This window comes from Portunus trituberculatus, chromosome 43 (assembly GCF_017591435.1).
Source record: "Portunus trituberculatus isolate SZX2019 chromosome 43, ASM1759143v1, whole genome shotgun sequence".
In the NCBI taxonomy this organism is placed as follows: Eukaryota; Metazoa; Arthropoda; class Malacostraca; order Decapoda; family Portunidae; genus Portunus; species Portunus trituberculatus.
The window spans coordinates 1270806-1298079 of NC_059297.1; the positions used below are offsets into that span (position 1 = coordinate 1270806).

Below are 27274 nucleotides of genomic sequence, written 5' to 3' on the forward strand. Positions count from 1 at the left end.
TGTGGGAATCACCGTGCATAACTCCGCCGAGGAGGTGGCTCTCCTGCATGTATTGAGACCACTGATACAGTCTTGGGTCAAGGATTAGGTTGGCCGAACGTCAGGGAGGGGGAGGCCTGTTGTAGTGAAGGCGAATATCGGAATCGTGCAACGTTGGTGAGTGCAGCAGACAGGTGGCGGTAACCTGTCGTGCTGCCGTGACGCTGGTCTTGGGGAAGTGATGAGCACCCGTTCCACCCGCTCTGCCACAGTAGTCGAGGGAGTGCCGGCCACGGGAAGGTACGGTGACGGAGCAGCACCACCTCAGGTTTCTAGACACGTTGCTGTGCCCCATCTTCTTCACGACCAACAGAATCCACCTGACGAGGCTGTTGACGAAAGCCACACCAGTGACTCCCTAGACGAGGATACTTACCTGAAACTGTGTGAAAACTTGAAAGGTCTTAAGCTCGGGGACACCGGACTGTCTGATAGCTTTGATGAGTCCCTAGAGCGTGCATCTAACACCACTAGCACTCAGGATAGTGACACCGAATCCTTCTACTCAGTGCAATCTCACCGTACAGAGTGGGGCGCCGATAGCTGCGTATCATTTGTTCCCTCAGACTCCAACAGTGAATCCACCCTTTACGACTCAGCTCAGTCCCTCCAGTCCACTTTGCCCGCTCGAAGAAGCCCCTTCCACTTTGTTGTCGGTAAGGAGGAGCGTGGATATAAGGAACACCGCAGTAGTTTGAACATATTACCGGGACAACTGTACGTAAGTGACGCTCTTGCGGAGTACACCAGTTGTCCTGACCTCTCCCCCCTCGAGCAATATTACAGTGCAACCACCAGCTCTCTTTCGCCACCTCCCGCCCCGGCTCTCACAGGCATAGTCACCAGAGGCACCATGAGCACTCTAGAAAGAACTGCATCCCCTAAATTGCCCAGATCTCCCAAGGTCGGAGAGGATGGGGAGAAAAAGAAAAAGGGGCTTATGTCGTCCTTCCGCAAAAGCCGCAAAACTGGTCGCAAGCTCCGTCAGCAAAAGAAAGCCGAGGGGGACACAGCATCTGCAAGCACTGGGGTGAACAGTGACGGGGAGGTGTTTGACTCTGAACCCAGCGCTCCCAACAGCCCAGCATGTGTCAAGAACACGGCTGTGGGCAGCCATGGGGATGGAGAGGACACAGACGACCCCTCTGTGTTATCAGACGGCCACGAACGACTCAATGGGTCAGCCTCGTCCCCAGCTCCCGTTAAAAGCACCAAAGTGGAAGAGGGGGTCAAGAAAGGAGAGGAAAAGGAAGAAAAGAAAAGAGAAAGGTCCAAATTTGGGAGTTTCTTGCGTAAGGAGAAGAAAACAAAGGCGGATTCTGCATCCAAGTCATCGTTGGTGAGTAATAATTCCGCTGCTTCCTCTCAGGGCACAGATCCTTCTCATCCCAGTGCCGACGGAGTGTCCACATCTGATTCTGCCGAACTCAAACAGGAGGAGAAAGAAGACACTATGAAAAATAACAGCGAGCAAACTGCAGCTACGGAGGATGATTCCAACCGCGAGGCTGCGGGTGCCGCTCCCACCCCCACTGACACAGCAGCTCCGGCTGAGGCAAGGGGCTCCTCCTTCCGGCCTTACTCCTCCTCCGTTCAGTTTGTGAGGAACTTCACAGTGAACACCAACATGCCCAAAGACAAGAAAGCTGTCGAGACCAAGCCTGAGCCTGGCCCCAACACTACCGTGGAGGCTGAGAAGACTACAGTGGAGTCTGCCGACGTGAAGAAGAACGTGAAGCCTGCCAGTACTGAGGTAACGTCCAATTTCACTACTGTTACTACTGCTTCCGAACAGACAGAGTCATCTCAGCTCCAGCAGGCACCCTCTCTCAAGCCGATAAAGGTGATAGCAACACCACCAGCACCTACGAGAACTGTGGTGCGCCCTTCAGGTGGGAGAACCTCCTCTACCTCCTCTGCTCGATCCAGGTCCCCAACTCCTCTCCCCAATAGGCGACTTTCCCTCGAAAACGTATCGCTTTCACCAGCCCCCAAACCCTTGCCCGTCGAGCGACCGATCTCATTAAGCTCCCGCCACACGGTCCCGCCACCACTCACCATCACCCCGCCCGAGGAGGAGGCAGCTCCTCCCGCGCGGAGTACGAGTGCAATGGCGGCTCCAACGGTAAGGCCTGCGGCTGACCCCGCCTCAGCTCCTGTTCAGACCACAGTCGCGGCTGCAGCCACTCCACCATCCAGCCCCGAGGGGCAAGCAAAGGATGCACGTGAGACCCCAGAGGGAGACCGACAGGAAGGGGAGCGGAACCCCGTGCTGGATGCGTCGGGCCTCACAAGTGACTCCTGGGTATGGTGACTGTTCTCAGCTTATATTCTGCCGTATTGCTGTAGATATTGTGCTCGTCTCCCCTTCTGTAGTGAAGCTCGCCTGAAACTGGGGTATAAGAAACGTAATTCCTGCGGTGGCGATGCTCTAAACTTTCTTTGTATTTAGTCTTTTCCGCATGCCTTGCAGCGCTGGTGCAGTGTTTCGCGTTGACAATCAGCTGTTTGCAGTGTTGGAGAACTTGTCTCTCTTTTGTCGCCCTGTAATATTTGCATCTGTTTGTGTCTCAGCAACATAAGAAATGCTGGTAATCGTTGAAGTAAAGTGTAATTGCACTACATTAATTTACAAATGGCAGGCATACAGTATTGAATATGTTCCATGTTAAGAGGAAGGAGCAAGAGGCGAAGAGGTATCGGATGAAACACTGTGGTAACGTGATTCTGCATCTCGAGCCTCACATCACCACAGCCTCTCAAATGCCGCGCTGAAATGTCCGCTCCAACTTTCGAATTCTCTCTCTCTCTCTCTCTCTCTCTCTCTCTCTCTCTCTCTCTCTCTCTCTCTCTCTCTCTCTCTCTCCCCATTATTATAACAGATATTCGTTATAGGCTTAAATAGGTAGGAATTTCACCTCGATGATGCTGAATGATCAATGAAGCAAACAAGAAGTGCAGAAATGTTGCCATTGAATTTTGTTAGAGTGGAGAAGTGTCTGTTGGTCTTGTGTTTGGAGTGATAGTGGTGGTGGTGGTAGTCACATTGGTGATGAGTAGGAAGAGAAGGAGGAGGATTTGAAGTATTGTATGTTTATAGTTTTAAGGCTCGTATTCTCAAATACTTGTGCGCTTCACCTCCACTATCTAAAAAGGCTTAATTTAAAGTTACACGAGTTTTTAAGGGTGTTTAAAACGGTTCTAGAGGCAGATTAACAAGATTACTATATTATTGACTGGAGAAACACTCTTGAAAACTCCACTTATCATCTCTCTATGGCCTCTGAAAGTAGTCGTGGTTAGAGAGCAAAGCGTTTCTGAATACAGATGAAGCGATGAGTGTTTTGTTAGTGTTATGTTGGGGCTCTGGAAGGTGATAAGAGGAGTGATGGTGATGGCGATATCTACGATTTTGATTAAAGGCGAAGCAGATTTGTACATTTTCAGAAAAAAAGAACATTGCATTAGAATTGCGTCTTGAAGACAAGATAACAACAACAGTGACTATAACGTTAACAATAGTGACGATGATTTAAGGCACTCAGCTCTACATTTTAAGTTTGAGAAAATGTTCATAACGACGGTGAAGATGACGATTAACGATAGTGACGATGACTGAAAGCACTGCCAGGTTGTGGGCTACATTATACTGGTAAGGTGGAGCAGTACAAAGGGTGAGTCAGGTACAGACGTGAGTGAGTCAAGATGGCGGAGCTTGGCTAGATTTTGTAAGGCTTTACAGCGTCTGAGGAGTATTGGAAGATCCTCAGTGTCACTCTTACTGGTAGACGCAACCTGCCCAAGGCTACGCCATGGCACGGGCATCGCGTTTCTGGCTATTTCACTAACTAACATGTATATGCTGTGCACTTAATAACTGGTTACTTCACCTCAATGTCTCCCTCATTACTAGGATTGTTTGGCTGTTATTTTTGCACTTAGTGAAGAAAAGGGGTGATAGGTAACGTGTGTGTGTGTGTGTGTGTGTGTGTGTGTGTGTGTTTTGAGTTTTAGGCGGAGCGTCTCGCCCCTTGTAGAGCTTCTTAGGTGTTTCGTATGGTGTGTAGAGGCAACACGGAGGCTTCCTTGTCTTATCCCCCATCCACACATGTACACTGCCGCCCCCCGCCCCTCCACTTGTACTGCTTGCCTTGCAAATTTCATCGTTCAAAAGTGTCTTCACTTGAACTCTCAGGACTGTATTTTGTCTTGAAACTACAACTAACAAGTTTTCATTCTCTTAACTCATTGCGATGTAATATCTCGACAATTTGTAACAGGTTGTAGTAGAAATTACTGTGGTTTCAATTAAGTTTTCATTAATATTATCATTCTAGTGATGGTTTGATAAGGATTCTACATAAATGTGAAAAATATGAGAACCAAAATGATTGCCTCATTGGTCCTTGAAGGAAGTCCTTGTTGAAGTTCTAAATATTTTCTTTTTAATTCGGGCAAAGATTGTATAGGACTGTTTATTAAGACTTCAGGGTGTGTTAGATTAATCGTCAGTTACTCTTTTTTTCTCACCTCAGAAGACAGTTCCTGTCAACGTGAATACTGACGGAAAGGTTTATGATCCCCTGGAGAGAGAGAGAGAGAGAGAGAGAGAGAGAGAGAGCACGCAAGTGTGATTGAATGTTGGAATAAACCTCAAACAGACAAATAATATCCATAGTGTAGTATAACATGTGTGATCCATTTAAACTGGACATTAAGTAGAAATAGAGGAAGGACAACACGAATTTTGTCCATGATCCGAAGTCTGCAACCGCACACACACACACTCACACTCACACTTGGCGTCACGTGGGACGAGGTTCACGTCTAGCGTATATATTCAGCAGGTTGTCATAGATGAATGCCTAGTCATATTGGCCTCCTCGAACAAGATGGTGAGTGCTGAGTGTGAAAGATTCTCTGTGTGGTACGTATGGTGTCTGCTCATGGGTGAAGGCTGGCCATCATGAAAGACCCGCACGTGATAAGCAGCTCTCTCTCTCTCTCTCTCTCTCTCTCTCTCTCTCTGTGTGTGTGTGTGTGTGTGTGTGTGTGTTGAGCAAACATACAAATTGTTCAAAAGTTTTTAGATTTATAAATATAATGTCTGCAAAGACAGCATACGATACTCTAGTCATAACGGAAAAGGATCATCATCAGCATCATCATTATCAAAGGAAATGTCGCTGCAGTTATGACAGGCAAGGCGGTTCACGTCAGCACTGGTGCTGTCCGCCTTTCATACCTTTAATACCATGACGGGGTTTCATATTCATTTTGCTTACTATTTGGTGATTTTATACAGCTTCACAAACTCATGTGGGGAACTAAAATAGTGAAGACTGGCCATTAATCTTCTGACCTCCGTAGACCCTTCCAAGTATCAATAAAATGGTCCAATGGTACGCAAATCTCGTAGTAAAAATGTGTCCCAGTAATGAAGGGGTTAATGCATCGTGCGACTCTTTACCTATAGAAAGCCCATCATTATTGACTTTGCTTCCTCTTAAGCACAACCTTTTTTTCCACTGATGTAACTGATGTAATTTAGAATAATGACCTGCTTATTTATTTATTTATTCATATTCATTTGTTTATTTATTTATTTTTTGTACTGTATATATTGTATGTATTTACACACACACACACACACACACACACACACACACACACACACACACACACACACACACACACACACAAATATATGAAATAATTGCCTGGATAATGTAATGCAACAAAATTGTCTGTCTAAATAACTGAGGTTGCCAAGAGTAACTTACATGAGAGTACCATATGAAATTTGCACTTAGAATTAACACTATTAATGATCAACAGACCAACTCCAGCATAGATAAACGGGAGCATCTCTACAAGATCCTGGTGATTGGAGAGCTTGGCACAGGAAAGACTTCCATTATCAAGCGTTATGTTCATCAGTTCTTCAGTCAGCATTACCGAGCCACCATTGGTGTGGACTTTGCCCTCAAGGTGCTCAACTGGGACAACAACACTGTGATCCGTCTCCAGCTGTGGGACATTGCTGGTAAGGCAGCCACTAACTTAGTCATCTTCTGAAAACATGAAAATATTAACATTTACACCAGCACATCATCTTCTGTCATGGAGGTTCATTGCTTGGCAGTAATTGTGATCTGAAATCTTAAGTTTGGCTTGATGTACATAACACATCCAAGTCTTTATGTAATTCTCTAAAGGAGAAATTGTTTTACAAAGTCTCCTTGGCATAGACTTTTATGTTATTCTTGATATTCCAGGTCAGGAACGATTTGGGAACATGACCCGAGTGTACTACAAGGAGGCAGTTGGCGCCTTTGTGGTGTTTGATGTAACACGTTCACAAACTTTTGATGCAGTAACCAAATGGAAGACAGACCTGGACACTAAAGTTACCTTGGCTGATGGATCACCAATCCCTACTGTCCTTTTGGCAAACAAGGTGGGTCACCAGACCAGATTACACTTTGTCATTCTGAGATAAGTGAATGTTTAATATGATCAGATGTAAAGTGTGCATGATTGAACTGAATTAGATGAAAAAAGTTATTTCATTATCGAAGGAAAGTTTGTCATGTGGCTGTATCATCCAACAATTTTGTTATTATGTTTTGTTGACATGAAGCATGGTATTCAGTTTTATCATTATTATTTTTGTTTTTCACAATTATCAGACTTATTTATGCATTAATTTTTTCCTTGTATTCATGAAAACATTTCCTAATACAGCATTTCAAAGAAATGTTGGCAAAAACCTTCCTGATGTATTGTGACTTGTTGGGTTTACCAGGTTTTCAAAGTAGAGGTGTGAGTAACCTACATGTTGTTGACAGTGTGACCAGCCCAAAGAAGGTGTCGTCAACAACCCAGCACGGATGGATGACTACTGCAGAGAGAGAGGCTTCAGTGGGTGGTTTGAGACCTCAGCCAAGGAAAATATCAACATAGATGAGGCTTCACGTTTCCTTGTCAACAGAGTGAGTATTTCATGTTGTTTGTGTTGTTTACTCCATGCAGTGTTTTGGGTTCTAGAGTAATGCAATAATTTTAAGAAATTTCTCTTATTTTCATTACTATTGATTTATAGAGGAGAATAGTGACCACAAGAAGCTCATATATATTTATCTATGAGAATATTTATAAGTATTATTTCACAATCCACAAAAATGATAGTATATTCCCATTAATGGATTACTCTTGTAACATTCCATCTATGGCATATACAGGCAACCCCCGCTTAACGAAGGGGTTACGTTCCTAAAAAACCCTTCGTTAAGCGAAACTTCATTAAGCAAACTGATTATGATAAGTTTAACCTCTGACTTGAACTTCCATTGAGAGTAAACAGAGCGAGAGTGCTTCATAATATAGTGAAAAGTTTAATGAAAGTAAAAATTATGAAGTTAAACATTTAGGCAGTTTAATTTGAGTCATTATAATGTACAGTAATGTATGTATGTACGTAACTTTATAATGTTGTTGATCTTAAATTTTTGAAGGGATGGAGAGTGAAATGGGAAAGACACTAACCAGCAACCTGTGGAATGTAAACAAAAGGGCGCATCATTGTATCACATACAAAACTTATGTACCACATTTCCACAAGGCTTTACATTTTATCCATTGTAGAGTCATGAGTTCAGGTGGTTCTTTTAGCTTGCAAGGAAGATACAGTCTCACCACCCTTCTTAATAGAGTCTGCTGATTTGAAAATAGTAGAGACAGTAGATGGAGTCAAGATGGTGGCAAGCAATGCTATTAGTTTTCTCAGCTTTCTTGTGTCTGCGAATAATATCCAGCTTCACTTAGAGACCAAGAGACTTTCTGGTCTTCTTAACAATGCTAGGCGACATTGCAGGGCGTTTTGGTGGTAAGTTGAGCTAGGGAAGACGAGCTGCTGCTGAAGCTGTTATTGTTTTGAACAGGGGGAGTGAGTGGTGTGCGTGTTGTCCATGAGAGGCGCTGGTGTATTCAAAAGCCTGTCAGCTTGCGTGATACAGCGGGGCTTTCAAACTTTGAAAAAATTACCTGGATAAAACTTCGTTAAAGCGAGTTTGGTGTTTGTTAAATGAGCAGATGGTAGTAAAACGAAACCTTCGTTGTAGCAAAATTTCGATGTGTGAACCTTCGTTAATTGGGGTTGCCTGTACACTCCTTCTTAATCAAGCAAGATATCTTTCAAAAACATTGCATACTTGGTATTCACCATGAAAATTAGCAATTATTGTGGCTGATATTATGTTAGTTATGTAATCTGAAAGATAAAGTTCAAGGTTACACAATAGTTTGTGTAATCACGAATTGCATCATTGTATTGATATGAATTACCTCAACACTTTGCTGCACTTCTCTTTACCTAATGAATGAAATGTGACAAAAATCATCCTAACTCTATTCTGATAATACCCTACAAGCTATACATAGGCATGATAGTATTACCATTAGCACATTACATTATATGCATAGCAGTCTTTCAGTCACCATTCAGTGCATAGAATAAATGCACTACTTACTCTCCTCTATACGTACAACAGAGTGCTAGGTGTAACTTTCCAACCCTGGGGCACTGTTAAACATTGTGTTGCTATGATGGTCTTATTACCATGTACTACTGTAAAGCCTATCCTCTTTCCCATCATTTGAACTTTGTATTAAGGCTATAGCTTCATGTAACTCCTATAAACAGGATAGTGCAGTCACACAGTTTCTTCATATTATCATGAGCACTGTAATACTAATGAGCTCAGGACCGGTGTTTGATGTACCTTCAGACTTACAATAAACATGACCTTTCTGACAAGGTACATTCTAATGGCTATTCTTATATCTGCATCATGATTACCTATGACATGTATCCACAGATCTTGAACAATGAGAAGCAGGGCATGATGATGACAGAGAGCTTGGATGCTGACAAATTCTCAGTGGATGGGAAGGCCAACCAAGTAGACAAGAGTGGATGTCTCTGCTAGTGATAGGTGAGGGGCAGATATTTGATCATGGAACATGTCTTGGGGGGGAAATTGTTATTTTGCTTTCTTACCTAATTTTAAAACATTTATTAATTTACTGCAAATGAATGCTAATATTTGCTTAGGAGTTTGCTTCTACATAAAAATTTGTGTTAAGATACATTGCAACAAAACCTCATGAACCTCATGAATTTTTTTAGAAGTCTTTTCTTTATTATAAACATTTCTTTCATAACTTCCTGGTGGATCCATGAGCCATCTAATGAAGTGGTGGTGTCTGTAAGCCATCATGTGTGTGGAGGACAGAGCTGGCCTTCCTCCCTCACTCTTCCTGAGAACATGAGTCATTTTTGTCCTTTAGGATTAACAGTTCATGCATTTTGATAATTTTGACAGGACATATCTTTAGATAAATGCTCTTTAGTCATGCCTTTTATCTCTAGTTTTATTTACCACATAAAATATCTGTAGCTTACCTGTTTTCTGATAATTTTATATTATCCTAATGGAATGTAGACATTTGCTGCTTGATTCTCATTTAATAACTAGAATAGCACTCATTTGTAATGTTAACTTCAGTCTGAAGTATCAAAATATCTATTTCTTGCCTCTTATTTTCCAAAAAAGTGAAATATTAAGAAAGCTGATCTTATTAAAAGTATGTAAAGTAGCATTAAGAAGCCCGACCTGAGACAGGTGTTTTTGTGTGATGTAAGCTGCAACAAAGCACAGCTGTGGCTGGTGCTGCTGAGTGTGCTGGCAGGGATGGCCAGCACCAGGACTGTCTTGCCATGTGGTGTGCACTGTGTCAGAGTGGCTTGACTAGACTGCCACAAACTTTACCTTGCTGGACTTGAATTGACTGTGTTCATCTCTAATTGGTGAACTCAATGTCTGAAATGGCTGACCATTACCAATGTTAAGCAGGAATATTTTTCATATCAGTAGAACTTTTGGACCAATTCCTGTGATAAATCATGGTGTACAAATTTTATATTATGATAGCTGAAAATTAATTAAGTATTGAAAGAGTGACAGTTACTCTCATCTGAAACTAGAAAATGTCATAATCACAATCCTCAGCTGTATTATGAAAATTTTTACTTGTCTGTGTTTGTCAAGATTACATAGATGGTGTCTTGTTCCATTACTGTTTCTAGTCTGCAAAGGTCATTATGCTTTCTTATTTCTAAATTATTTCCTATCGTTTGTGCACACTTGCTTATGTTATTATTATTTGCACATTACTTTCTCATCTAATGAGATTTATCTATATGTATTATTGTTTTATTTATTTGTTTTTATGAAACTTATTTGGAATGAGTTATTGAATGTGGTTTTCTTTTCCTTTTTTTCTTATATTATTTATTAAAAAAACCTGTAGCTTTCATTTCTTTTAGTGGTGCCTATCTTAGTGAATTTATTTTCATACTGCTAAAATAACTACTACTTCAATCAAATTATCTAATATGGAGTGCATACATATGTACATACAGTACTTACCATCATATTAGTTCTTCTTTTACAAATGACAAAAAAGTAAATCCTCTGAATTGCTTCAGTGTGAATCATACTCAGTAAATATTTGATGAGGAGAGCTGATAAATTGTGTCTCATAATGACTTATTTGATTATTCATGAAAAAAAAAAATACAAAAAATTAGATCCTTTCCTTTTTTTAGATATTAAATCATGTCTTTTATTGTTATTATTTTATTTTCTATGGGAATAACTTTTTTTTTTAACTAATGAGTGTCATAGTATTTGTATATTTATATAATTGGTTTGTCACAAAATGATAAGAATTTACACATTATGCTCAGTGGTCACCTCAGCGTTATCACAGAACATGGATGGATCTCAAGTGTCTAGTTTGCCATACACTGAAACAAGTCTCATGTGTTTGGTTGTAAAGACATGAACTGCACTTTTTAAAATGCATCCTCATGCTTCAATGCTCTAAATTGAACACAGCTAACTTATAGTTAATATTAGTTCAAAGCCACTGATGTTATGTTTGCTGTATAACTTTAAGATAATTTTTTTTATGATAGTAATCAAAGAGAAACACTTTATCTTCCTTCATAAATTTCTCTTCCATCTCCAAGATGTAAACATTGTAAATTTATAGATACTCCTTAGATATTTATCTTGTTAGTTATTTTCCTTTTTTTTAATCAACAAAACCTGTGGTTATCATTAGGTAAGGTTTTATACATATTTTAAGTTTTATCCATCAATCTTTTTGAACCATTAGCTTGCAGTTGTTGACTAATTGACTGATTTCCATGCCAATACACATCAACATTCGTCCATTGAAAGCTTCAGTGTGTGGTTGAAGCAAACGAACCTGTAATGAATACAATAATTCAGGCTGTTTTACCCTTGATGCCACCCACTCTCACTCGTCCAATATTGTATATTAAGAAATGTATTTTAGATTTTTTTTTTTTTGTATTAAAACTAAGGTTAGATAATTAATTACTGAAGTTTTATGTCAACTTAGTTTCTGTATTCCATTTGAATAACCTTAGCTAACAGGCGTCCAGCAGTATATTATGACCATTGAACTGCTATAAATGACAATAAAAAAACTGCAGTTTTGTATTGAAAAATTTTGAATCACAAATGTAAGTTCAGTCAGCCATGTGTCGTGTATATACTTAGTTTAAAGTTGTGGCATATCAGTGACTGGCACTGTCATACTCTTTCACTGTGGCTTTGCTGGTATTTCAGAGTGAGTGCCAGTGTCATTGGATACCAGCCAACTAAGTACCTATATATTGTCTTTATCACCTGTGAAATTGAAACAAGTTGTATTTGACAGTGTGACCTCTGATGCATATATATATATAAAAATTTGTGGTTACACGAGGATCTTGAATGTGTATTCAGAACCATTTCTACACCGGAATAATTAGCTCCCAATTCTGTCATTAGTGCTAACCAGTCACAAAATCTGAATATTAACTTAAATCCCTTGGGTAACATTGAGTAAATCCCTTGATATATATTTTATACTTCAATAAGACCAGGATTATAACTACATGATGAATAAGCACAGGTTAGTGTTATGCATTTATTATAAATCTGTAGGGAAGTGGATATATATTCATAACATATGAGAAAATATCTATGAGTATATGTACATACTTATGATATACAGTATATATTTACTCAATTATTTTATGCTATTTTCTTGCTATCAGCTACATTATATATATATATATATATATATATATATATATATATATATATATATATATATATATATATATATATATATATATATATATATATATATGTAAAGGATATAAAATAGAACCTCATTAAAACTAATATTTTGTTAATCAAGAAATACCTGATGTACAAAATGAGGCTTTTGTATAGCTTTGTTCTCATAGTAATTTCCTCTATTTTCAGAGGTTTACATCATTTACAGTATTTAGTGTTCTGGACTCTGGTGCAATAATTGTTTCACCTGAGGATATTTGAACATGCAATCACTGCCACTGACCGATCTCTTCACCTGCTGATTTGCCAAAATATTTCTTAGCTATTTTTGGAAGTGCAATAAATTGATTATTCTCACTAGCTATACAAATAGAGGTAAGTCACTATCTTGCAAATAAATAAGGCTTGTGGGAAGAACACATAATCAAAATATCAAATATTTCAAAGGAAGAGAAGATGGCCACTCAGCAGACGAGGGCATCACCCAATGGCTGCATTCCAATGTTCACGTGTCTTCATGTGGCAAAGTCTGTTACAATCCATGATGCAGTTTAGTTACATCATCATTGGTAGGTTCTTTATTTGAACAGTAAAACCAATTGGTAGTTACTATAAAATAGTCTGGACTTCACCTTTTGCTTAGCCACAAAGGGCTCAGCAATATTCTTCAAAAGTTAGCATAGCTTATAGGTAGACAAGATGTTATCTTAATTCAACCAGAGATGAGGTCACTACATATGGTAGATTGTGTATGAATTCAAATACTTTTACATTATTCTGTTTGATATGAATTTCAAAATGCAACAATATCGATGATGAAATAGAAATAAAGAATGGTCGCTTCACACCAGTGAGACTGGTATTATTGCCTGTTCAAATATGAAATAAAAGAATTTTTATTGAGATTACAATTTGAATGAAATCTTTACAACTTTGCTTTATTATATAATAATATTAATAAGATCCCTTACTACATAATATGGTTTTTGATAGTATCAGTCATGAATGTGATTTTATTTAGTGACCAATGTTACCACCAATCCAGTCACAACAGATGATATTGCGGTGCATGACTGATGAACCAACTGGTGATAATTCCTTCCCAGTGCCACAACACAGCACTTTGTGTGTGTGTGTGTGTGTGTGTGTGTGTGTGTGTGTGTGTGTGTGTATTTGTGTGTTTGTTTGCTTGTTTGTTTATTTGTTTGTGTAATTCACCACCACCATCGTGGTCGCCTGGTGGTCACCCAGCCAGTCTTCCCCATCATGGTGCGAGCTCACAGCTCATAGACCAATCTTCGGGTAGGACTGAGACCACAACACACTCCACACATCGGGAAAGCGAGGCCACAACCCCTTGAGTTACATCCCGTACCTATTCACTGCTAGGTGAAAAGGTGCTACACATTAAGAGGCTTGCCCATTTGTCTTGCCACTTCCCGGGACTTGAACCCGGGCCCTCTCGATTGTGAGTTGAGTGTACTAACTACTACACTACGCAATGTGTGTGTGTGTGTGTGTGTGTGTGTGTGTGTGTGTGTGTGTGTGTGTGTGTGTGTGTGTGTCCATGCATTACAGAGATATGATAGCATTGTGCTGTACATAAACAAAATCTGTTGAATATTTACTTACTGTACCACTGGTTATTTGATGAGACATTTGGGCAGAGCCCATCCTGTATTTTGTCACCTATTACAAACATTCTGGTATTTTGTGTGTATCCTTGCTGCAGATGGCAATAAATATTGCTTCATAAAACTTTTCATTTTCATGAAACATCCAGTATTTATTTCAAAATTATCATTTTCACCTGAATGGTAAGCTTCTTAAGATAGCTTTTTATGAGATCAAATTTAACTAATACAGTAAACACTCAATAAACTGAATTTCAGGTAAGCTGACCTCTTTATGTCAACTGAACTCTTGGTAAACTAACCATATGGTCAATTTATCCAGTCAATTTGAAAGTTGATTGAGTGTGCTGCTGGTGTCACTGTGTGTGTCCTTTGGGTAAGCCAACCACTGGTCTGAGCCGGGCCAGCTCAACAAAGCTCAGTGTGTGGTTGGTTATCTGCTGGTGTAGTGTGATGATATGTACTTGTCACTTGGCTTCCTCCCATTCTTTTCATAATTGCACTTCCTAACAAAGTCAAAAACACTTTTATTTGAAGTCACCCATTTAAATGTATGAACTTGTTACTGAATGCATCACTGAATATATAGACCCTCATTCATTTCATAAGGTGCTATTCCAACCATCTTATAAACCAGATGTTTGAATAAACTATCAGGTATATCCATCCAACAAGTTAAGTTTTTTGAGGGTTTACTGCACTAACAAATAGATAAGTATGTAACTAAATGAAACACTGTCATTTTCTGTTATACAATATGTAAGGATATATTAGGTGATAATGATCTTAATTAGTATGCATTTTCAGAGCTCTATCTATTTGCACATGTATATGTATTTCTTATGACCAAGTATTTTTCTATCTTTACTACTTCTTCATGAATTATGATGTATTTTTCTCATCTACATTAATAAACAATGCTGGTTATTGCATTATGCCACAGAAGGCCTACATGTTATGAAATCATTTCTCTTAATGTTACCACATTTATTGATTTTGAGTCTTATTAACACCTAAGTATATTATTGTGCAGTGATTGAATAGTCGAGAGATGAGAAAATGATTGGAAGATGTAGTATGTAATGTTATCATAAAGTAGTATATTAGGTTGATGGTCTCTATAAATTGAATAGCCTTTTTTTTTTTTTTCTTTTACACTTGACAGGGATTCATTTCTTGTCAATTTCACCTCTCATGGTTGAGCATATCATGCCTAAATCAGTGATGCTTCTGATGGGGCATGTTAGTGGTGGCAAGTGGCAAAGATTCCATTTTGCTTGTTGTGGCTTTTAAGTCAGTGCTGATGAGGCATCAAGCATAAATTAATATTATTTTCAAGAGAATGTTCTCAGCTATGTTACCAAAAGGAGATGGAAGAGAGCTTGTTATAGGTATGGGTAATGACTAAAACACCAGAAATTAACTTTAAATGAAGGCAAAAGTGACAAGAAGATAAGAAAAAATTCAAGGACTTGGCAGTCATTATGGTCTCTGTAATATGCTACATGTGATTAGCATGTAGTGGTCAGGATTGCCATCCTTGATAAAGATGCTTCTCTTGATTGATCTTATCTCACCTATAATGCTCCAAAGAGGTGCATGATGTAGTCATGACAATGGTGGCATGAACAACTTACCGATGTCAGGATGCAAAACCTGAACTCTTAATCTTGGTCACCTGAGATGTGCTTGACTGAATGGAAAAAAGACAAATCATTAGAATCACGATTAATGATTATACTTATACTATATAAAGTAAATTTATGTAGGATTATATAATTACTACTGAGAAAGTTGTAATGCAACAAAAACAAAACAAATCATCATACTTTGAGTAACAGTTGTGGCAGTTTCTCTTTACGCACCTGACTTCTGTCATTATACGCAGTTTTTTGAAAGAACATTTTCTCTCCACTCAAGAACAAAATGCTCAGACCAGCACCTAAACCCAGGGCCACAAATGCTGTAAAAACCTGAAAAGAACCAAAATTGCTCTGAGGGTCGCTGCTTAACACACTCCAAACTTTCCTTCACAGTACAAAGTTACTTTATTATATTAACATACATCGATACATTGAAACTGTGCTATCACTTCACACGTGAATTTTCAATGAATAATCAATGCCATTTATGATGTAGAAACCATTGGTTTCGACTTAAAAAAAAATAGTAGTAATTGAATAATGGTAATATTGGGAATACAATTTGCATAATGATTACTATAGTAACAATAGTAATAATAATAATGATTATTATTATTATTATTATTATTATTATTATTATTATAATGATAATTATAATAATGGTGGTGATAATAATAGTAATTTATCATTATTATTATTATTGTTATTATTATTATTATTACACACACACACACACACACACACACACACACACACCTGCTGAAACCCCAGAGGCATCACTGGTGAATTAACACAGCTATAGGCCTCAGGGTACCATTTCCTGGATAGCTTATGAAGAACTCCTGACTCCCTCAATCTGATGATACTGAAAAAATAAATAAATAAACACACACACACACACACACACACACAAACACACACACACACACACACATATATATATATATATATATATATATATATATATATATATATATATATATATATATATATATATATATATATATATATATTACAGTAAGTCCTCGTTATACAGTACATATACGTTCCTGAAAACCTTACCGCAAATCGAAATTACCGTATACCGAACCTATTATAACGTAATATGTAATAGGGAATGCGTTCCAGCACGTCAAAAGTCACCCCTACAGAAATTAAAATACATGAAAATGGTCATATAAAAAGTACTGCGCAAAAGAAATAAACAAAATTTTTTTATTCACCTTTCACTCGCCATGTATTCTATCAGATGATGTCCCTCCCGAGGTTAAGGGACAGTAGGGATTTCAGCCCTTACTCATCTTCCGCTGAGTGGGCAGACGAGGATAAGACGTCGTCGTCTGCATTGTCGGAAGCAGATGTGGAAGGGCCAGCTGTAGTAGGGTCGGCAGGTGTGACGGACGGCATGTCATAGATTTCTTGATAAATCTTGACACTTTTCTCTACGTCATGAGCCACTATGCTACTCCTGGCAGGATTTGGGTCACGTTCCTTCAGGGTTTCCAGAGCTTTTGCGATACCCCCGAGACATTCTCTCTTTTGATGTCGAGGCCATGCACAGGTTCTTCCTCGTCTACTTTTTCTGTCTCTTGTGATGCCTTGTCTAGCTCTATAAGTTTATAATTTGAGAGAGGTTCAGCATGGCTTTCCAAAAGATCTTGAACATCATCATCATCAATTTCATCGAAGCCAGCCCTATGGCACAGATTTACTATGTCATTTCTGATCGCATCGATGTCGTCTTCAGCGAAGCCTGGGAAGTCATGCGCGCATTCTGGCCATACTTTCTTTCACACCAAGTTCATGGTAGACATCTTCACTTCGTCCCAAGATGATTTGATGTTATCTAAGGCGTGTTTGATGTTATATGACTTCCACCATTCTCTGATAGTGGGCTTGCCAGGCCCTTTATCAGTTGCTGCATGGTTTCCCGCTGGTAGTAGGCTTTAAATGTTTGCCATGATTATTATGAATATATTTGTGCTTAAAATAGACCCTTTAATATTCCATTTATTCATCTTATTAGTAATGCATGTAAGTAATATGTAATGCAGTAAAAAAAAAGGGGCGGTGGGGGCAAAGGAAGAGATAACAGGCTCTAAGAGTGGTCAAGTTAAAGTCAGTACTGTGAGTGGCGGGGAGGTGTGGCGACAGTGGCGTCATCATCCCTGCTGGGCCCTCTCGGTCTCGGATGACATGACTCAGTGTTGCCATCGAATAATTTCAAATCCCGCCAGATTCAACCACAAAACCCGCTAGATCAAGCTTTCAAATCGCTAGATTTCAGGCCAATCTAGAAAATACACACGCAATGAGAGAGAGAGAGAGAGAGAGAGAGAGAGAGAGAGAGAGAGATTAGTTTCACTTACGTCAATAGAAACATTTATACTAGTACATATACCTATTAAAAATATAGCAATTCAGATGCATCGAGTAAGGAAGAAACATTCACAGCAAAAATAATTACCAGAGCTAATACTGGTGTACGTGCTGTCTTCTGTGGTGAAACAAAGATTGGTGACTGACTGATCATGGACGGTGGACCGGATCCTGGCGCTTGGCGGCGAGACGCGTCAGAGTCCCGTCAAGTATCCGTACAGAGACGGTATATGTGTGTAAATTTTGAGCAAGTTGGTACCAACGGGAGACTGTCCATACCATTTACGAATATTTGACTAATTTCACACTAAGATGAAACATGCCTGTTTTCATAACTAAAATGTGTTCTTTTGTAAAATGCCACAAAGCCCGAAGTTTCATCGTCTCTAAGGAAAAATCGCTAGAAAATCGTCAGATGACGTTCTACACCCGCCAGATTTCCCGCTAGCCGCTAGATGAAAAATTTGATAGCCAGATCACAGTAAAAAATCGCTAGATCTAGCGGGAAAATAGCTAGAATGGCAACACTGGACATGAGCGGATACCGTATTTGTGAATTTTTCTTACCGTAGTAATTTCCAAATACCGTGACTGAATTTACCGGATAAATAAGTACCGTATAACGAGGACTTACTGTGTGTGTGTGTATATATATATATATATATATATATATATATATATATATATATATATATATATATATATATATATATATATATATATATATATATATATATATATATATATATATATATATATATATATATATATATATATATATATATATATATATATATATATATATATATATATATATATATATATATATATATATATATATATATATATATATATATATATATATATATATATATATATATATATATATATATATATATATGTCAACTTGAGCATTATTCTCTTTTAAAGAAGCTTTTGTATTTTTCGCACAAGGGTGCGTTTATCTGGATGAAGATTCTGAAGGAGTAAGCCAAAATCCATGTTGCTCTCGAGAAGTCTTTCGGTTCTGTTTGGACCATCTTCAGGAGAAGAGTGAGGAGACTGGATCAGGATAGATAGAAAAGTAGGAGGGGGGAAGTGGGGATAGAGGAAGAATAGGTGGGTGATAAGAAAGGAGCTTTAGTAGGAGAGTAAAGTCACTGGGGCTTGACCCAGGCGCAGGATGGTGCTGTGTTGCGATGAGCTTCTCGTCTTCAGCAGAGGTGGTGCGGTGCTTGTGCGGGGGGCGGCATGGTCTTGTCAGGAAGGGCTGCAGCGGCATGGTCTTGTCAGGAAGGGCTGCAGCGTCGATGTTGGTGTCAGGAGTGGGGTGGATGACTAGGTGGCGAGTCCTCCACGGCGGGCGAGTTGGCGGACTGTGTTCTGGGTGGTTGTCTGCTCCTTTGTGTCTATATTGTTCTTTTCAACATATCTCTTCTGTATAATATCTGAGAAGGTTATTTTTTTGGGTGGTGTGTCTTCCCGTCTTGTGCCTTGTTTCTTCCTTCTCAGGAGGTAATGGAGTGTGTGGGGTTCCTCCGTGTTTTCTTGGTCGGTCGTCTGTGGGCTTGGCTGGGGAGTAGGTTCAGCTTCGGCTGCCGTACGTTTCTTCTTCTTCTTCTTGCCCTTGGTTGTTGTCCAGCCTTCTTCTTCTTTTGGAGGGGGCTCGACGTCTGGAGGTGGCTGGTCCGAGTCGCAGCCTTCCACATCTACGATCTCGTCTTCTTCCTCCTCCTCGATGGTCGAAGCCTCTTCCACTAGCTCCTCAACTGGCTCTTCACGGCAGGGGGGAACGTCGTGGAGAAGCGGCTGCTGACTTTTTGGTGGTTTCGGTGTGTGGGAGGCTCCAAAGGCTTGGTGTGATATCCTTATGCCGGGAAGATTGTTGTGCTTCAGCAGGAGTGGGATAAGGACTTGCAGGCGGCGGACATTGCTGCCAGCAAGGGCTTTAGCTGTGCAAATGCATGCTGTTACCTTAGCTTCCATATCCCAACTCCTACGAGGTGGTGTGGAGCGTGAAGCACCTGCCTTGGAGTTCTTGCTGTTCCTCGAAACATCTCGGGCCTCTGGTTCTTTGTCTCCATTGCGGATGGTAAAGTGAACCAAGTCACCTTCACGGGGGAGACGCTTTTGTAAGGACCTGTTCAAGCCGGAGAAGTGTACAAAAATATCCGTTTTTGTACTCAGGTCGGTGATGAAGCCGTAGCCGCGCTTGAAGTTGTACCACTTCAACTGGCCGTGGTGGTGCTGGCTTGCCATCTTCGAGAGAACTCGAGGAGACTGGGTGTTGTTGATGATTGCGGGTACAAAATACCCACACGGGCTATGGTGGCCCGTTCTGTTCTTGTGCTTCTTCTTAGCGGCGCTGGTGCCGCTTTTTCTTGTTCTGGCTGTCTTGGCTGTCTGAAGAGTCGCATGTCTTGTTGCAGTCCTTCATTATGTCGGCCATTAGTTTTTCGTAGCTCGGGAAGTAGTTCTTGGTGGGTGGTGCATCGTCTTGGCTGAACAGGGTGTCCCACTGCCACTGGCTCTTGTCCTTGGTGGTTGTGGCAGCGTCGGGGGTGGTCTTCTTCTTGCCCTTTGTTTGCCAGCCTTCTGTAGGTGCTGGGGAAGTAGTGGTGTGGTTGTGTAAGCTTGTGTCTGTGCCTACTACGTCCACGACCTCGTTCTCAACCTCTTCTTCCTCGTTGCCCGTTCCCTCCTCCACGCGGTCTTCGTGGCGAGGTTCTTCTTTGGGCAGCTGGCGTCTTTTCTTCGTCTTCTGGGTACGGTGGCGTGTGGTGGTGAAGGCTTCCTCTGGGATGGTGATGGCAGGTAGCCCGTTGTGCTTCAGCAGAAGCGGTATCAAGGTGTTGTTGCCTGCAAGCACTTGCGCCGTACAGATGCAGGCTTTGATCTTGAGATCCGCTTCTGCTGCTTTCCCGGCCCTGGGAGATGACTTAGGGCGGGGAGGAGGGCGTTCCAGTTTCCCATCCCGAGTTACCTCTCTGGCCTCTGGTCCCTTCTTCCCCTTGAAGGTGGTGAAGGTGGCGGTGTCTCCTTCTCGGGGAAGCACCTTCCTGAAGGATCTCATGAGGCCAGAAAAGTGGACAAAGAAGTCTTGGTTGGCTTCGGAGTCACGGATGAAACCGAAACCAGACTTTCTATTGTACCACTTGAAGGTACCTCGGTGTTGCTGAGCTGCCATCGCGGAGGTGTTGTCGCTCTCGCTTGCCTGAGAGGAATGTTGAGGAGACTGGGCAGGTAGAGCCTCTTACGACTGCCCGTGGCGGACGCGGCAGGTGTGTGGGGCTGTGATGGCCAATCAGCTTGCAGCTTGGCTGCGGCTGGGAGGTGGCCGCTTGGAGGCCACAAAGAAACTTTTAGTTGCTGTTGGATCTTGATAATAGGTTTCTCTAAATATATAAGTGTAGCTTCTGTCATCTTGAGTCTTTTGATCTCGTTAACTTTTTCTAGGATTTCAGCATTTTGCTCCATGTGCCTTCTCTTTAGCACGCGGCCGTGCTCGCTGACATAGTGGCGGCATATTGCGCCATCTTGGAGGTGACAGGGTAATAGTTGTGAAGGCGATGTACCTTGAATTTAGGTGACTACAATTACCAACAGAGCATTTATGTTGGTACCCAACGTTTACTTCCTGCAGGGCTCACAGGAGGCAAACAGCTGTTTTTCATGACGACGTTGGCCGTCTTGCGTGATTTGTAATATTTGACAAGGTTGAGTCTTGTGTCTGCGCTGGTTTTTTTTTTTTTTTTTTTTTTTACATTACAAGGGCACTGGCCAAGGGCAAACAAAGTGTTGGAAAAAAAAAAATCCCGCTGGTTGCCAGGCCCTGTTAAGAAGAAAGTAGAAAGAGAAAAAACAAAAAAAATCTAAAAGGAGGGTCCAGTTAACGTAAGAGGTGTCTTGACACTCCTCTTTTGAAAGAGTTTAAGTCATAGGCAGGTGGAAATACAGACACAGGTAGAGAGTTCCAGAGTTTACCAGTGTAGGGAATGAAGGAGTGAAGATACTGGTTAACTCTTGCATTAGGAAGATGGACAGAATAGGGATGAGAAGAAGTAGAGAGTCTTGTGCAGCGAGGCCGCAGGAGGGGAAGGCATGCAGTTAGCAAGTTCAGAAGAGCAGACAGCATGAAAACAGCGGTAGAAGACAGATAAAGATGCAACATTGCGGCGGTGACTTAAAGAATCAAGACAGTCAGTTAGAGGAGAAGAGTTGATAAGACGAAAAGCTTTAGATTCCACCTTGTTTAGTAAAGCTGTGTGTGGATCCCCCAGACATGAGAGCCATACTCCATACACGGGCGGATAAGGCCCTTGTACAGAGCAAGCAGCTGGGAGGGAGAGAAAATGGACGAAGACGCCATAGGACACCTAACTTCTTGGAAGCTGATTTAGCAAGAGTAGAGATGTGAAATTTCCAGTTTAGATTTTTAGTGAAGGATAGACCGAGTGTGTTTAATGTAGAGGAGAGGGAAGTTGAGTGTTATTGAAGAAGAGAGGATAGTTGTCTGGAAGGTTATGTCGAGTAGATAGTTGTAGAAATTGAGTTTTTGAGGCATTGAACAAAACCAGGTTTTCTCTGCCCCAATCAGAAACAAGTGAAAGATCAGAAGTTAGGCGTCCTATAGCATCTCGCCTTGAGTCATTTAATTGTTGTTGGGTTGGGCGTCTGTTGAACGCTGTTGAATAATGCAGGGTGGTATCATCAGCATAGGAGTGGATAGGGCATTGAGTCAGATTTAGGAGATCATTGATGAATAATAGAAAGAGAGTGGGTGATAGGACAGAACCCTGTGGAACACCACTGTTGATAGTTTTAGGGAAGAACAGTGACCGTCTACTACAGCAGCAATAGAACGATCGGAAAGGAAACTGGAGATGAAGGTACAGAGAGAAGGATAGAATCCGTAGGAGGGTAGTTTAGAAATTAAAGATTTGTGCCAGACTCTATCGAAGGCTTTCGATATGTCAAGGCCGACAGCAAAGGTTTCACCGAAGTCCCTAAAGAGGATGACCAAGATTCAGTTAGGAAAGTAAGAAGATCACCAGTAGATCTGCCTTTACGGAAACCATACTGGCAATCAGAGAGAAGGTTGTGAGCTGATAGATGCCTCATTATCTTCCTATTAAGGATAGACTCAAAGGCTTTAGAAAGGCAGGAAATCAAAGCTATAGGGCGGTAGTTAGAAGGATTGGAGTGGTCACCTTTTTAGGGACAGGTTGAATGTGAGCAAACTTCCAGCAAGAAGGATAAATAGAAGTAGAGACACAGATGAAAGAGTTTGACCAGGCAGTGAGCGAGTTCGGAAGCACAGTTTTGAGAACAACAGGAGGGACTCCATCCGGACCGTAAGCCTTCCGAGAATCAAGGCCAGAGAGGGCCAGGAAAACGTCTTTATAAAGAATTTTAATTTTAGGGATGAAGTAGTCAGAGGGTGGAGGAGTAGGAGGAATATGCCCAGAATCATCCAAAGTTGAGTTGGTAGCAAAGGTTTGAGCGAAGAGTTCAGCTTTAGAAAAGAAGAGACAGCTGTAGAGCCATCTGGATGAAGTAAAGGAGGGAAAGACGAAGAAGTAAAGTTGTTAGAGATATTATTGGCTAGATGCCAGAAATCTCGAGAGGAGTTAGAATTGGAAAGACTTTGACATTTTCTATTGATGAAAGAGTTTTTAGTAAGTTGGAGAATAGATTTGGCATGATTACGGGCAGAAATATATAGGGCATGAGTTTCAGCAGTTGGATGGCTACGGAACCGTTTGTGAGCCGCCTCTCTATCATTGACAGCACGAGAACAAGCAGAGTTAAACCAAGGCTTTTTAGCTTTAGGGTTAGAGAAAGTATGAGGAATGTATAGCTCCATGCCAGAGATAATCACCTCTGTTATGCGCTCGGCACAAAGAGAAGGATCTCTGACATGAAAACAATAATCATCCCAAGGGAAATCAGAATAGTACTGCCTTAGTTCCTCCCACTTAGCAGAGTTAAAATGCCAGAAGCACCTCCGCTTAGGCGGGTCCTGAGGCTGCACTGGAGTGATAGAACTGGTAACGGAAATTAGATTGTGGTCGGAGGAGCCCAACGGAGAGGAAAGTTTAACAGAGTAAGCAGAAGGGTTGGAGGTTAGGAAAAGATCAAGAATGTTGGGCGTGTCTCCAAGGCGGTCAGGAATACGGGTAGGGAACTTCACTAGCTGCTCTAGGTCATGAAGGATAGCAAAGTTGAAGGTTTGTTCACCAGGTTGGTCAGTGAAAGAAGATGAAAGCCAAAGCTGGTGGTGAACATTGAAATCCCTAAAATGGAGATCTCAGCAAAGGAAAGTGAGATAAGATGTGCTCCACCTTGGAAGTCAAATAGTCAAAGAATTTTACATAGTCAGAGGAATTAGGTGAGAGGTATACAGCACAGATGAATTTAGTTAGAGAGTGACATTGAAGTCTTAGCCAGATGGTAGAAAATTCTGAAGATTCAAGATTGTGGGCACGAGAGCAAGTGGTGTCGTTACGCACGTATGCGCAACATCCAGCTTTGGATTGAAAATGAGGATAGAGCAAGTAGGAGGGAACAGAAAAGGGCTGCTGTCAGTAGTCACAGACAACTGTGTTTCGGTTAGGAAGAGAAGATGAGGTTTAGTAGAGGAGAGGTGGTGTTCCACAGATTGAAAATTAGAACGAAGGCCACGAATGTTGCAGAAATTGATAGTGAAAGTATTAGATGAAGTGTCAAGACACCCAAGGTCGACAGCAGAGGGCAGTCCGACCTGGGGACATTTATGGTCCCCTCCCCAGAGGGGGACTCCGAGGCAGGGCGTGGTGAAGCCATTATTAAATTTTGATTTGAAGAGAGTGTAAAAGTGTAAGGTGTTGTAGTGTAGTGTAGGAAGTAGTAGAAGTTGTCTTTAGAGGGCAGGCTGCAGCTGCTCAATTGTATAAATGAGACCACAAAGGGAACCGGGAAGAGAGGACACGGGGAATCACTCAATCTGCAGCACTGCCTACATCCCCGTAAGTACCTCTCCTGGAGTATTCCACCGGGCGGTAGGAGTGACGTTGCTGCAGATGATTTTCTTTATTGCTTTTTCATCTCATTTGTACTCCGTGGCCATAGTATTCTTGTAATACAGTGTGATGCTTGGTTCTTCTGTTTTTAACTTGCTTTCTGACATGAAGGCATCCATTCTTCTTCGTATAACGTCATTGATGTCTTTCTGTGGGTACCCGTTGTTGGTATTGGTGGCTTTCCATGTGGAGGGGTGTGAGAGAGCGCGTTTGACAAAAGCGTTGATGATACTGTAGTGGTATTTCTCTAGGCAATCACTCTTTCCATTAAGGCAGAAACCAAGGTTGGTTGACTTGACATATACGGATGTGGAAAATGAAGATTCTTTGTGGTGGACTAGCACATCAAGGAATGAAAGCTTCTTGTCGTCTTCGATCTCGTGCGTGTAGTTGAGGCAGGAGTTTTTCTTGAATTCATCAATGTGTTGCAGAATTTGTCCCTCGGTGTTAGTGCTGATGAAGATGTCGTCGATGTATCTTGTGTATATCGATAGCTTGAGATCAGCGTGAAGATCTTCTCAATGGTCCCCATATAGAAGTTAGCGAAGAGGACGCCGAGCGATGATCCCATAGCAACACCATCACTCCCCTCCAAGATGGCACAATACGCCACTACTACGTCAGCGAGCACGGCCTCGTGCTAAAGAGAAAGCACATGGAGCAAAACGCTGAAATCCTAGGAAAAGTTAACGACATCAAGAGACTCAAGATGACAGAAGCTATGCTTATATATTTAGAGAAACCTACCATCAACATCCAACAGTAACCAAAAGTTTCTCTGCCCTCCAAGCGACCACTTTCCAGCCGCGACCAAGCTGCAAGCTGATTGGCCGTCACAGCCCCACACACCTACCGCATGTGAAGCCATAAGATGGTCCATGCAGGACCGTAAGACATCTCGAGAGCAACACGGATTTTGGCTCACTCCTCCAGAATCTACATTCAGACAAACGCACCCTTGTGCGAAAAATACAAAAGCTCCTTTCAAAAAAGAATAATGCTCAAGTTGCTATAGACTTCAACAACACATGCATACTCAACGGCCTCTCAATATATATATATATATATATATATATATATATATATATATATATATATATATATATATATATATATATATATATATATATATATATATATATATATGAAACATAAACAATATGACTAATCTTTTCCTTTAATTTCACTACAAACATATTTTGTCTTACTGGAAATCAAAAATTCCTGTATAGGGTGAACCCTTTGGCCATCCAAGAGCGCCATCATTGAAGAGTAGATGTTGACGGGCAGAATGGAAAATGCAGGCTCCTACAGGATCCAGTTTTTGTATTTCATAAGATCCCACATAGGCAAAGTCTGGGTCTCTGCTGGCTAGTGATCGCAGCTCATCGTAAGAAGTAGCTAGGGTGTCAGAATATGGCTCAATGAGTGCATTCCAGTACTCTTGAAAGCCTTGACTCTAGAAAAAAAAACAATGGTGGGAAAAGGATGTTTTAAGGCACACATATCAAAAGCAAAGTCAAGAAGGAAATATTGTGTAACCGACATCAATAATCTGCTAACTTTTAGGCAGCTTTGTACATACATGGTTGAATGGACTAGCCTGATTTACCTGATGCCAGTTCATCCAGTTTTATGGAAATCCTCTTTGTGCAGGATTAAAACCATAAGGTATTTATATACAGGTTACCCTCATATCATTCCCTACTTTCCCTTTGATAATTTTGTTAACTCAAGTATGTAACAGCTATAACACTATATTGCTGACGATAGTATGAAAACTCAGTATCTGTGACAAATCAACAACTAATGTTTCTTTTCTCCTGTGAAGACACATAGACTAAACCGTTAGCAAGGTGGCGATGCAGCAAGTGACTGAGACTTGTGCTCAACTTACCTGAAACAACTCCTCTAACACTGAACCCTTAAGGATTCCTAAACGATAAGTTCGTAATTGCTTTAGGTCTGTCAAGGATTCAAAAGGAAGACCTTCATCTATTACAGTAAGGAAGGATACCAGGGTGGCAGAGTATGCTGCCACGACCACAACTCCCATCATGTATACGATCCAGAAGAGAATATGTAAGCTGTCTGGCTCTGGGGGGTCTGGCCATCCTGTAATGCAAGTTGAGGCATGTTCACACTCCACACCAAGAAACACTGCTTGAACACAATGGAAGTGGTTTACAAGCTGTTTAGAAATTGCAAACATTTCAGAAAGAATTTGAAAAATAAAAAATAAAAATTTTGGAAACAATTTGAAGATATTTGAGTAATGCCCATCCATTCTTAAA

General features: G+C 40.8%; 2 protein-coding genes across 2 annotated transcripts in view; one reads left to right on the top strand and one right to left on the bottom strand.

Moving 5' to 3' along the window:
• Positions 1-220: 220 nt before the first annotated feature.
• LOC123518396 (flocculation protein FLO11-like) lies at positions 221-13166 on the top strand. The gene is made up of 5 exons (XM_045279209.1): positions 221-2344; positions 5878-6085; positions 6318-6499; positions 6891-7034; positions 8919-13166. The coding sequence occupies exons 1-5, from the start codon at positions 221-223 to the stop codon at positions 9027-9029; spliced, it is 2769 nt and encodes a 922-aa protein (XP_045135144.1). The 3' UTR covers positions 9030-13166.
• A 1521-nt stretch (positions 13167-14687) lies between these two features.
• The window catches only part of LOC123518365 (probable glutamate receptor), a 26918-nt gene continuing 14331 nt past the window's right edge, over positions 14688-27274 (bottom strand). The window contains exons 5-8 of the mRNA XM_045279144.1: positions 26878-27095; positions 26189-26439; positions 16297-16405; positions 14688-15870 (exon numbers count right to left, since the gene is read on the bottom strand). Of these exons, the coding sequence (XP_045135079.1) occupies positions 15721-15870; positions 16297-16405; positions 26189-26439; positions 26878-27095 (728 nt within the window). The 3' untranslated portion in view covers positions 14688-15720. The remainder of the gene's footprint in view (positions 15871-16296; positions 16406-26188; positions 26440-26877; positions 27096-27274) is intronic.